General features: G+C 37.6%; 1 protein-coding gene across 1 annotated transcript in view; it reads left to right on the top strand.

Moving 5' to 3' along the window:
- The window catches only part of rsh (radish), a 370766-nt gene extending 357557 nt beyond the window's left edge, over positions 1–13209 (top strand). The window contains exons 16-18 of the mRNA XM_069825057.1: positions 3652–3888; positions 4786–4972; positions 9608–13209. Coding sequence (XP_069681158.1) covers positions 3652–3888; positions 4786–4959 — 411 coding nt within the window. The 3' untranslated portion in view covers positions 4960–4972; positions 9608–13209. The remainder of the gene's footprint in view (positions 1–3651; positions 3889–4785; positions 4973–9607) is intronic.
- The last annotated feature ends 530 nt before the right edge of the window (positions 13210–13739 follow it).

The following is a 13739-nucleotide window of genomic DNA, read 5'->3' as shown; positions in this document are numbered from 1 at the left end:
TACAGCACAGTCTAGTACATACTGTCATGAAGCTTGAGGTGATTTTTTGCATTTCTCGCGATACAGCGCTGCAAGCGGCTAGCAACTAGGAGTACTACGAACAATAGTCTGTGCCATATTTCGCATTGTTGTGAAGAAAAGGAAAAGTTGTGTAAACTCCGAAATGTTCGTTATTGGTTGTAATAAATAAATTATTATTATTATTATTATTATTATTATTATTATAAATGTTAATGGCTCAAATACAATAATTGGAATAATAATATGGGACAAGGAGGAAATGTTTGCATTGCTTTAAATTGTAAGAAAAAGAGGTCAGAGTTATCCTTCTTCCGAAAGATCCAGCAAGGTGAGTTTATAAAACATATTATATACTTCATGAAAATAACAAATAAATAGGCCCTAAGTATTTAATATTTCAATAATGGAAGGAAGGTGTTAATTTTTCCAATTTTATGTTGTATGAATGGGAAGAAATTGCCTTAAAACGGGTCGGAATATTATATTAATGCATATTTTGATAGGTTTAGGACTTTCAGGTGTCATCAGTTTTCACGATTACATACGAGGAAGATTATTAATGAAAAGATATACTGACAAGCCATGGGCATTATTTGTAGTTTTTTTAAAATAGTCCTACACGATTCCCTAGATTTGGCACCTACTATTATTCTAATTACTCTTTTTTGTAATAGAAATATACTGTTACTATTTGTGGAATTTCCCCAGAATATTATTCCAAAACTCATTACCGAGTGGAAGTATGCAAAGTATATTGTTTTTAAGGTATTGATATTTACTATCTTTTGCATAGATCTAATATCAAAACTAGCTGAATTTAGTTTGGGGTAATTTATTTAATATGATTTTTCCAATTTAACACATTATCGATTTTTAAGCCAAGAAATTTGGTTGTTGTTGTTTCTGTTAGGGGTCTATTGTTAATTATTGCGCTATAAATTTGCGAGGTTGAATTTGGACAGGATTTAAATTGTATTATGTTAGTTTTGTTACAATTTAATACCAATTTATTGACTGAGAACCAGTCACATATTTTGAAGAGAATTTCCTCTGTTGAAGATTGGAATGTGTTGGAGTTATTGGCTGTAATTACTATACTTGTGTCATCTGCAAATAATATGGGATGACCTACATCTTTTATAAGGGGGGGGGTATTTGGTCTTCAGCCCCACAGATGTGCTTTCTACAATGGGTTATATAGAGGTTTAGGACTACTTGTCTGTCCAGCAATTTGGTCCGTCCTAAGAAAATTCTTTCCTAAAAATTCTGCTGTGTCAAGTCTTCTTGCTATATAGGCCCTATTATGTTGTAAGTGCCGATATCTTCATCCCATCTGCTACAGTTTTGCTGCCCCATGAAAGCAAATGGAAAGACGCAGCCTTGTTAGTGGAAGTTGTGAATGTATTTCTGTGTTTTGTGTCAGCATGCTGGGCTCTCGACACTTGTTATCCAGTTGTGATACTTCTTAGAATATAACTTACTTTACTTATTACTTTACCTATTAATTCAAGACTAAGTTTGTTTCAGTTCAATGAATTTCTAATAAGTGTGCTAGCACCTACTATATAAGTTTTGTGAAAATGAATCCGTTAAATGACACAGTATGTAGTCAAGAGATCTCTGATGTAGGCTACAATAATTCAAACCCATTTAGTCGCTGGTTAAGAGAGATCTATTCTTTCCAGACAGACCACAACTAATCAACCAATTTTTTAGACATAAACTGTAAAAAGTTGAACTCACAAGTTAGTAAATCTCTTCCTGATCAGTTTCAGCATAATTTCTTCACCCACTCTTTCCAACACAGCTTCATTTCTTATTCTGTCTGTCCACTTCACACGCTCCATTCTTCTCCATATCTACATTTCAAATGCTTCTATTCACTTCTCTTCACTTCGTCAATGCCACACTCCATATAAAGCACTACTCTAGTTCTTTTCTCAGAGGTCCGCAGAAGATGCTCCTTTCTCTATTAAAAGCTTCCTTTGCCATTGCTATCCTCCTTTTGACTTCCTGGCAGCAGCTCATGTTACTGCTTATAGTACACCCCAAGTATTTGAAGCTGTCCATTTGTTCCACTGCCTCATTTAGAATTCGCATGTTTACCTTCTTTACTTTTCTTCCTATGACCATGGTCTTCGTTTTATTTGTATTTATCTTCATCCCATACTGCTCACAGCTGTCATTTAGCTCCAGTAGCATATCCCTTAGTATCATCTCCTCTGCTAACAAAGCCATATCACCAACAAATCTTATGCACTTTATTCTTTTTCCTCCTACTATCACTCCTCCCATGTTCTTCACTAAACCCTCCTCCTCCAAGTAAATGTGTTGTTGTTCTTTTTTTTTTTTTCTAATGCCAGGCGTTTGACAATAAAGTCATTTGACCTCTTGCACTCCAATATTTTTCAAAGATATTATCATGGTCAGCCACTGAAGCACAGATTTTGAGGTGTTCCGAATCCATTTCTTGGTTTGAGTTGCACAATGGGCAGTTAGGGGACTGATATATTCCAATTCTGTGCAGGTGTTTGGCCAAACAATCATGGCCTGTTGCCAATCTAAATGCAGCTACAGACGATTTTCGTGGTAAATCGGGAATTAACTGTGGATTTTGATGCAGAGAGTTCCATTTTTTCCCTTGGGATTGAGTTATCAAATTTTGTTTGTTGAAGTCTAAGTATGTAGATTTAATAAATCTCTTGACAGAGTAATACGTAGATTTAGTAACAGGTCTGTAAGTAGCAGTGCTGCCCTTCTTTGCTAAAGCATCCGCATTCTCGTTTCCCAGGATTCCACAATGGGATGGTATCCATTGGAATACAATTCTTTTATTGAGTGATATTAATTGAGAGAGCATTTTAGTTATTTCTGCTGTTTGAGATGAAGGTGTGTGTTTAGAGACTATTGATAGAATAGCTGCTTTGGAGTTTGACAATATAACTGCATTCTTAAATTTATTGATGTGGCATAGAAGATTCCTGAGACTTTCACTTATTGCAATGATTTCTCCATCAAAACTTGTTGTTCCATACCCAAGAGATCTATAAAGTGAGAAGAGACAGCACATAACACCTGCACCGGCACCTTGTTCTCTGGAGATCAAGGATCCGTCGGTGTATAAATGAAGCCAGTTTTGTGGAAGGTACCTAATATTAATTGTCTCTAAAGACAATTGTTTCAGTATTTCAGTGTTTACTTCTGATTTCAGTATTTCTTCTGTTAAATTTAGATTATATTCTAGATTTAATAGAGTTAAAGGGTTTGGTTTAATTTGTAAGTTTTCGTTTAAATTCGGGATATTGATTTGATCTGTTTTAATTCTTGAACCATGGATATGAACCTTTTTTGAGTTTTCAATCTACAGAGAGGACTGTATGAATGCCAATTGTTTCCTGGTAATCTGATAAGTCTCCAAGTAAATGTTGATAGTTGTTTATTATATTTTGTTATTTCCGTGGCAGACAAATTATTGAGTCAAGTGTAGTTTTTATTACAGCTGTAATATGTGACGACAAATATCTTGTAGCATGTTAATTAATATTTAGTTTCTTTGCATCATGCATAAAGACGCTGTTACTGAGATGTAATTCACCAAGTGGTTCTGCACCACATTTCTCCGCTGTGCAGCTGTTCCAGGTGCAGGACTTCCTGACGCTCTCCGAGTCGATGGTGCAAATGATCATGTGCCGCAACCTAGAAGTGCCCGAAGTGCGCAAGTTCGAGGCCATGTTGGGCTGGGCGCGGCACAAGATTCGCACGAAGACGTCGTCCAAGCTGGACGCCAAGCTGGAGTTCAAGTGCATCATGGAGCGCCTGGCGCGCGACCTCAAGCTCTACCGCATCTCTCCGCAGGAGCTCATCAAGGTGAACTAAATATAATGAAATTATTGAACTCAATCATGGTTATACATGTAATAATTATAAATTCAGTTTGACTGTTCTTAAGAAATTGTTTAGCCTTTTCTTGAAAGTAGTTATTGTCTGACACCTATGGTGCACTCTGGATAATCTCAGACGAACTAAGTCTGTAATTCCATCCAGCTCACCAGGAAAGATACAGAGTGTCCAGGCGGAATTTAAATATGTCAGTATAATGTGTTAAAATACATCACTTTAACCCTATATGTATGAAGTCTAATAATTGGGGGGGGGGGAATTGAAGAGAGAAATATTGCAACATCTTGCAGCAGTTCCGTGTGCTATACTTGATGTGGTACATCAGATTTTTGCACTCAGCACCACCTGGGCACCACAATGTAAATTGCAACTTACTATACCTGCATTGTTGTTATCCTGTTCCCAGCTATTTTAATGCTGGACTATAAGAGGGCCTCAAAATGATGACAGTAACATAAATATAGTAGGTTCAAATGGAGCAATGTAAACCAGAAGTCTGCGACCATTCAGATCTCTCATCGTACAGCCAATACAATGGAGCAATTCAAATAATGTATATTTCGATAACCGTTTTCATATACAGAAAGTTCTTACGCAGACCGGTCCCAGGTGGTGATGTGCCGTAGTGCAGAGCGCTTCTCCCAAGGAAGCTAAGTGGGATCAGTCTTTGTAGGGAAGCGTGCACGGACCTGTCTGTATGCCAGTGTACAACTGCTCGCCATCCAGTTGGACTGGACCAGTCTGCATAGGAACTGTCTGTATTTATTATGCCAAAGGCACCAGATTCCTTTATTGATTCATCGGAGTATTGTATTACAGCAATGCAATGGTTAATATTTCATCCATCCCTTAACTTGTGTACAGATTGTGCTGCCAAGCAAAGCAATCAAGAATGAACGGATCCTGGAGACGCTGATGTTCCAGGCCAACTCTGGCATGTACCGCATCCAGGACAGCTACCTGGAGGCATGTCAGCAGCGGCTCCAGAAGCAGGACTCCAGGTTCAGCGAGTGGGAATCATTCGACTACGGCTTGTAACGCGGATGGCACTGTAAGTTGATAACTTGACCGAAAATGGTCTCATCATTGTTTATCATTATTAGCAGTGCCAGGGTCAGCTGTAAGTTAATAGCTTGACCGAAAATGGCCCCATCATTGTTTATCTTTATTAGTAGTGCCAGGGTCAGCTGTAAGTTAATAGCTTGACCGAAAATGGCCTCATCATTGTTTATCTTTATTAGCAGTGTCAGGGTCAGCTGTAAGTTAATAGCTTGACCGAAAATGGCCTCATCATTGTTTATCTTTATTAGCAGTGCCAGGGTCAGCTGTAAGTTAATAGCTTGACCGAAAATGGCTTCATCATTGTTTATCTTTATTAGCAGTGTCAGGGTCAGCTGTAAGTTAATAGCTTGACCGAAAATGGCCTCATCATTGTTTATCTTTATTAGCAGTGTCAGGGTCAGCTGTAAGTTAATAGCTTGACCGAAAATGGCCTCATCATTGTTTATCTTTATTAGCAGTGCCAGGGTCAGCTGTAAGTTAATAACTTGACCGAAAATGGCTTCATCATTGTTTATCTTTATTAGCAGTGCCAGAGTCAGCTGCCATGGTTTTATGTTACTTTAGAATGTGACCACAATTTCTGAAGTTGGAAAGAGGATACTAGTACTACAGCCCTCTTCTAGGTGTACAAAATTCAATTCTTTAATTTTAAAATAATGAAACGTTCAGTGCTTGGAGCAGCGGTTAGCATGCCTGACTGAGAAACCAGCTGGCCCAGATTCAAATCCTAGTTAAGACAATTTTTTTTTTTCCTGAGGTTGTTCCTCAACCAATTAAGAGCAAATGCTGGGTAACTTTCGGTGGTCCAGCTCTGTGAAGTAATGGTTAGCACGTCTGACTGTGAAACGATAGAAACTGGATTATTACCCAACACAATGACTAATCTGAATTATTCAGGTTTACAGAAGAACATGTTGATTGGCTAGCTGAGTATTTACTTGGACAGGGGGAGCATTAACCTGAAAACAGAGGATTGAAATCTTCCGTAATTCCAGGTTGGAGTAGGAAAACATTCTCCTGTTTTGGAGAGTCTGCAAAACAGTGTCCAATGTTCCCTTAAGGATTATGGAAAAGGCACATCTTTGGATACAATTTCCAAGGAGTATCAATGAAATAAATATTGCCAAGTTAGAGTGGGCACAGCAATTGGAGCGATAGATTGTACACAGCTTCGAATTAGCATCAGTGTGACTCACAAGTGGCTGGGCTCTGTTCTTAAACTTCCAACATCTATGGAATGATGAACCATGTAGAAACTGATTGTATACTCCTTGGTGACAGTGACTGGCTTTTAACACCTTACAGAAATCCTCAAGAAATTACCTATAACGCCTTGTTGAAAAAAGAACTTGTCAATGTGGAGAGATGCTTGGTCAGTCCCCATCCTTCAGTCAATTCGAGGAAGCTGGAAAACAGTAAACTGCTTAAGAACATGGCTAACTACTTACAAGATGGTGAAGAAAGAGTTTTGCAAGTTCTTGGACGCAGGAGAAAGGATGAAATGTTGTTGTTGTTTTCTAATGCCAGGCGTTTGACAATAAAGTCATTTGACCTCTTGCACTCCAATATTTTTCAAAGATATTATCATGACCAACCACTGAGTATTCCGAATCCATTTCTTGGTTTGAGTTGCACAATGGGCAGTTAGGGGACTGATATATTCCAATTCTATGCAGGTGTTTGGCCAAACAATCATGGCCTGTTGCCAATCTAAGTGCAGCTACAGCCGATTTTCGTGGTAAATCGGGAATTAACTGTGGATTATGATGCAGAGAGAAAGGATGAAATAAAAATGTGATTTACAACCAACAATGAAGTAAATTTATTAATGGAAAAATTTGTTACCGGTACATATAAAACAGTAGTTTACCATCCGTCAAATTTTGAGTCTGCAACTTTTCCACCGTGAGTTTTTCTCTTTTCTTTTGCCTTCTTGTAAGTTCTAGCTGTTCTAAGATAAGTAATCTTGGTAGCTCACTAGTTGCAAGATTTTTTGTTTCGTCTGTTTCTGAGAGGAAGGCAGTGCTTAGTCCACTGCAGATGGCAAACCAACAATAACAGTGCCTAGAACATGTCACAATTAATGTAACAGATTCATAAATAAACTGACAATTGTGATGAAACTTTGGTGTGTTTTGTCTAGGGGACTGAAATATGCACCTAATAAAAGAAACATTGTAGAAAATTAAAAAAAAAATCCTCATACACAGCATCATTAGTGTTTAAATTATGAAAAATACATCTGAAAATGGTCATCTTTATATAATCATTTTGGTACGTTAATTATGCACTTACCTTCAATGGTTCTTTTCTGCATTTAACTTCTTCAGGAATTCTACTCCCAGATCTCAAGCTGATCTTCTTATTGCATGTTGTATTTCTATCTGTTTTCTTCTTGATTCACGTTCAAATTTACACAGATGGATCTCTAAATCCTAATAATGGGACATCAGGAGCAGGGTATTATATTCCAAAATATCAAGAAAGTTATTCCATACCATGTTCATCCTCCTCCAGTCTTGACACTGAATTGCTAGCTATTGATGCTGCTCTTCAGTGTGTTACTCAAATTTCTGAAAAATCTATTTGCATACTTACTGACTCCAAGGGGGCTATATTTAATATAATTAAACATGTACCAAACCTATACGCACATGGAATTATTATTCCAATTCAGAAACAACTAAGTAAACTAAAAGAACTCCAAAAGGAAATAACATTTCAATGGATACCTAGTCATTGTGGTATACCTGGAAACGAGAAAGTCGATAATATTGCAAAACAGGCAACATATTTGCAACCAAGACCTCTTCAAGTGATATCTCTATCCAGTGCTTTTGCTTCAGTAAAGTCTCATTTTACAAACCTATGGATCAACAATTGGCTCTCTTCTGACAAAGGAAAAATTTTACAGTCTGTACAAAAGAAACCAACTGACCTGGAAATGTACAAAAACTTGCCCAGACATGTTCAAACATTTTTAACAAGATCCAGAACAGGTCACATTGTCACTCAATTGTACCTACACCGATTTCACATTTCTGATAATCCTACTTGTCTGTGGTGTAATAATCGTGATGAAGATCTGGAACACATTCTTCTATACTGTCCATCCATAAACCACAAAAGTAAATTAAAATCATCAGTACCAGTTGCAGAAGACACAGCCCTGCAGTGTATATTGACTACACCCCACCTCTGGCTACTAGCAACAGGCATCTATAATGAACACCGGTCAAAATACCCCTCATTTCTCGTGAAAAACAACGACTGAATAGACTACAGTGGAATATAGTGGACTTTATGTTGTCAGCAAACAGCTGGATACATTAAGAAGATTGATTTTCTTGATTTCGCTTTTCATATTGTTAATCTTCTTAGATCTTATGACTGCCAAACCTTGCCTGTTAATCTCCTAACATATACAACAAGACCTTTTCTTTGTCAGCTTTCATTTTCGCTATTTTAGATTTATTAAGTAAAAATTTGTATTTGCCTAGCAGAGAAATTCTGATTGGTGATTATTTGTGTTTTTGTAATAGTTATTACTTCCATGATCACTTTCTGAAGGCATGTTATATTAAATATAGAATTGTGTAGAGGATTACAATAACACAGGGTTGCGAAAGGCTTTTAATATCGAAGGTTGATTTTGATTAATTGTTGGCTTCTGTTGAAGGATCTGAAGTCAGATTTTGCCTGTCACGTATGAAAAAATTTTTATAACGATTTGAAGAATTGCCATTTTTACAGCTCCATTCATGCAATATTTACACATTTAAACATATAAGTTAAGTAATCTTTGAAAATGTCTATACCTACAGTAAACAAAATCAAACAGCACTGTCTTGTTCATATTCACAATTTAGGTTCAACTGATTCCAAGTCTCATGCACACTTCATTTTTCAGTACCGCTTCCTCTTCATCTGGAAGTTGTAAATTTCTCATAGCTACCAACAAATTTTCTACAATGTTTTTCAAATCTGAGTGTTTCCTATTCCCCAAGAAACTGTGAACCACATTCTTAAGTCCAGTCGTTCTTCATGGGTCATTAACGTTTACAGATATAAATTTCACTTCAAAATTATCATCATATGACTGTAATGAAGCTGTGCTGGAAGGAAAGAACGATGCTGAAACTGATCAGGAAGAGGAAAAGGAATTGGTTGGGTCACCGGCTGAGAAGAAACTGCCTACTGAAGGATGCATTGAAAAGAATGGTGAACGGGAGAAGAGTTCAGGGCAGAAGAAGATGTCAGATGATAGACGACATTAAGATATATGGATCATATGCGGAGACAAAGAGGAAGACAGAAAATAGGAAAGATTGGAGAATGCTGGATTTGCAGTAAAAGACCTGCCCTTGTGCAAAACACTGACCTGACCTGACCTCACCCAACCGACCAAGGTTATGGAATGCACTTCATTACTCCTTGTAACCCATATTAGAGAAAAGAACCTTCTTGTGATTGTTTTGTTATAGCACTAATATTAAAGAAAAAGTGAACTGTTCTGTTTATAGCACTGTCCGAAGATAGGTCTCAACCTCATAAGTGATACCAGTAAGGAATCACTCATGAGGCAACTAGGCCAGGAGATAATGTGTGACTTGTCTGTTCACAGTCGTGGGGTCTGTCAGTTGGGGAAGACTCTCCTCTCCAGTGAACTCTGTTCTGTGCTTGTACCAAGAGACACAACAGGATGTGAAGAAAGACAACAAAATTGACGTCCATAATGTAGCGTATAATATATTCATTAATTTTAGCTTGACATATATTTTGTCCCCACCCATGTTACAGAAATGGTATGTATAGAGAGAAGGCACAATTTCTTCAGCAATCCTGCCGACAGTCCGGAGTGTGAACTACTTGACAATATCCTCGCACAATTCCCGAGCAGAAATCACGATCAGATCCTTAGGGTTGGTAATTTTTCACTTTTTATATAAATGATATGTCTGTGAATCTCGGACAGAATGCAAGCCGACTATTTCTTCCATCACCCAGTGATTATATGTAAAAACTTGCTGGTCCTCCAGTAGTGGGGAAGGACTTTCTGCGGTCTTCAGCAAGCGAATGAGTTTCCCACTAACTGCCTCGATGAATGCTGTGGATTCCACTTCTTGAGACATATTGTGATATATATTATAATACTAACACGTTGTTAACTTACTGCAGGTAGTTCAATGAACAGTCATCAAACAGTTACGAATCAAATAGAGTTTACCTACAAAACGTTTACATTTAGTAATCACAGAGTCATGAGACGGCATGCAGTGAGTCCCGTCAGGTTGGCACCTGAGTAGAACTGAATAATTCGATTTTATGAGATTTGTTCAATTTGAGCTTGTTGATGATCACCGCCAATGCTCCAAGCATCATCGCGACTGTCCGTGTTGATCTGACTGGCTTGGAGCTTGTCGGCAGTTCACCAACAGCGGTATCTGGCGATGGCACAACCACGCCCACTCTGAGATATATTGGTTGAGTCTTCTTGGGAAAAGAAGGGACCAATAGTTGTAGCGTCTGCATCACCCAATTTTTTTACTATCCATGTTGAATCTTTCGTACCGGTACACTACTTTTAACACTTGAATATAAATAATTAATTAAATGGCGATCTTACTCGTGTTAATTATGTAAGCATGTGCGGCTTACAGCTGTTTCGGTGCTATTCGACACCATCTTCAGAGCCTACTAGATCTCGGCGCTATCTCAACTTCGCTGCCTGTTGTGTGGGTGCGTTCATGTGATGAAGAGTTGTGTCAAATAGTGTGTGTGTTTTGAAATTGATCTGTGTGTTGAGAATTTGATTGGGGTGTGTTTTAGTGTGTAGAAAACCAACCACCACCACCACACACATACACAACACATCTAACCACCCCACACAACACAAACATGCTGCATTCAGGACAATGGTACACAGATTACTGAACATACCCATGAGCCAACAACACTACAATGAAGAAGTGAACACAATCAAATACATAGCACAAGAAAATGGTTACAACCAAACATAATAGACAACATCATAAGAAAGATAAAACAAAAACTCAACAAACACAAAAACACACAAAACATAACACAAACACAAGAACACAAGAAATACATCACACTAACATACGAAAGCAAAAACATATACAAGATCGCATCCTCATTCAGAAAGCAGAAATACAACATAGCATACAGAACAGAAAACACACTACAAAGACATCTCAACACACAAACAAATAAATACAACCACACAGGCGTATACAAACTCACATGCAATAGTTGCGACAGTTTCTACATTGGACAGACAGGCAGATCATTCCAAACTCGATACAAAGAACACATTAAAGCAATAACCAGAGGACACAATACATCTACATATGCCGATCACATAACTAATGCTAACTACACATACAATAACATAAATACAGACATGGAAATCCTACACATACAACCCAAAAACCAAAAACTCAACACACTAGAACAATATGAAATATACAGACACACTTAAACACACCCCAGTCAAATTCTCAACACACAGATCAATTTCAGAACACACACACTATTTGACACCACATTTCAACACTTTTCAACAATCGAACACACCTACACAACAGGCAGCGAAGTTCGAGATGACGCCGAGATCTAGTAGGCTCTGAGGATGGTGTGAAGAAGCACCGAAACAGCTGTAAGCTGCACATGCTTACAGAATTAACACGAGTAAGATCGCCATTTAATCAATTATTGATCCCCATTTAAGGTTAAACTCTGTGTCCCCAGGAAAACGGTAAATAGATGTTCTAATGAATTATTCTTTATTTGAGGAACTGTGCGGATGGTAATGAATTTTAAAATTACTTTCGCATCTTAAAATCGTCATTTTTCGAACTTGTGGGCTACATAAAAGAAGACATAAGTGTTCTTTCTCACCACTTTCAATAACATTATCAACTTTGTGGTTACGTAGATAGGGACGCACGCGCATTTGTGTGGTGACGTAGCTTATGCCTCGGCTAGTAGTGACACACCAAAAGTTGCCCGAATTGTTGCTGGGGCGATACATCAGCAAGCCAACTATTTTCGGTGGTGGTAGATTAATAACTAGATTAGCCTCAATGCTCCATGACGTGCTGAGCCACCACTGGTTGCGCCACCATTGGCTTAGACTAATGGAGGCCTTATGTACCTTCTATCTTAGGTTTTTTCTCGATATAGGTCATAGGAATTTAACATTGCCACAAGAAATACATGTATAAAAACAATGAAGAAATAATTTAATCAGTAGACCTTTTTTTATAAATTAGTAGCCTTTGACAATTTGTAAAACAGAACATCATTTATGTTTGCTAAGTCAAAGTCTGATGTTTTCTTGTTTATAAATTATCAAAGCCTGCTAATATGTAATCAGGGCCCACTGATTAATTTATTTCTTCATTATTAAATCTTTGTACGTAGGTTTGTTATGGCAATGTTATATAACCAGAAAAACAGCATCATGCTTTAATGCATACAATCATAAAAATAAACGATTTATGTCAATGTACAGACACATTATATGTGACGATGATATAAATTTATTTTTTACAACACCTTCATAATTACATTATGTCTAACAGTGAAGTGAAGTGCCTTATTTCACTGTTTTCAGATAAATAAGATACTTTATTTCTCTGATACAATAAGGATACTCATGAAGATAGTATTTAAGGCTGTGAAATAATAAATTTTTATTTTGTGTCACGGAAGCTGGTGCTAGTGGTGAAGGTGCTGGTCTTAGTGATAATGGGGTGTGCAACACATCAACTACGCAGCTATCCAGGATGTCGTCTCTTTATATAGACAATTCCAACAATAATGTTGACGTATTAATTATATAATTAATAAATGACTTACATATTTTGATGCTCCTTCATTTCAGTAATTTATATCCTTATACATGAGAAGGAGAGCCGTTGCTGTAGATCTGATTTCAATATCGGCTGCACTTGGAAAAGATTCACGTGAAACATTTTTGACATGTAGAACCTTAAAGGCAGATGGTCGTTAAGCTGTGTGAAAATGAGAAAAAATGTCCAGAAAGCAGCACAGCATAGATTTGGTTCTGCTGAACATAGCTTTTTGAAAATTTGTGCTGAATGATGGAGCTTTTGGCTATCGAATGAACCCAGAATAGTTCCCATCTAGTTCTTTGTTAGATCATCATCATCATCATCATCCATAGCGCTACAGCCCGGATCGGGCCTCGGCTTCCTTAACCCTTCAGTACTCGCGTGGATTACAATAGTAATCCACTGATATTTAATCCTGTATTACGTCACCGCCTGCAGCACTGCGTAGCTGAGCGTCAATGCAATTTCTCGTCACAGTCTAAGTGAGGCATTAGTGGTGTTTAGACGTATTTGTCGCAACGCTTTGGAAAGTTATACGGAGTTTTATCAAGTTATACGCAGTTTTTCCGACTGGATTACCATTGTAATCCACGCGAGTACTGACGTCAGTTTCTTACTCAGGTAAGTGAAATAGTTTTTATATGGTTATGAGTGATGCAATGCAGGAACTTTATGAAAAAAGTGTGTGATATTGTTCCATCCTCTTTGTAGTTGGCTCCAATGGGCACGGAAAATACAAGCAATATTTGCAAGTAGCTAGATGAAGATCTGGATGTTGGCATTGAAAATGAAAGTGATGATGAAAGCAACAAAGAAGATCTTTTGAATGAAGTTCACGATTCTAATTCAGAACAAGACAATGAGGAGGAGGATGAT

This window comes from Periplaneta americana, chromosome 1 (genome assembly GCF_040183065.1).
Source record: "Periplaneta americana isolate PAMFEO1 chromosome 1, P.americana_PAMFEO1_priV1, whole genome shotgun sequence".
NCBI classification, from domain to species: domain Eukaryota; kingdom Metazoa; phylum Arthropoda; class Insecta; order Blattodea; family Blattidae; genus Periplaneta; species Periplaneta americana.
This window is presented reverse-complemented; position numbering and strand designations above follow the sequence as displayed.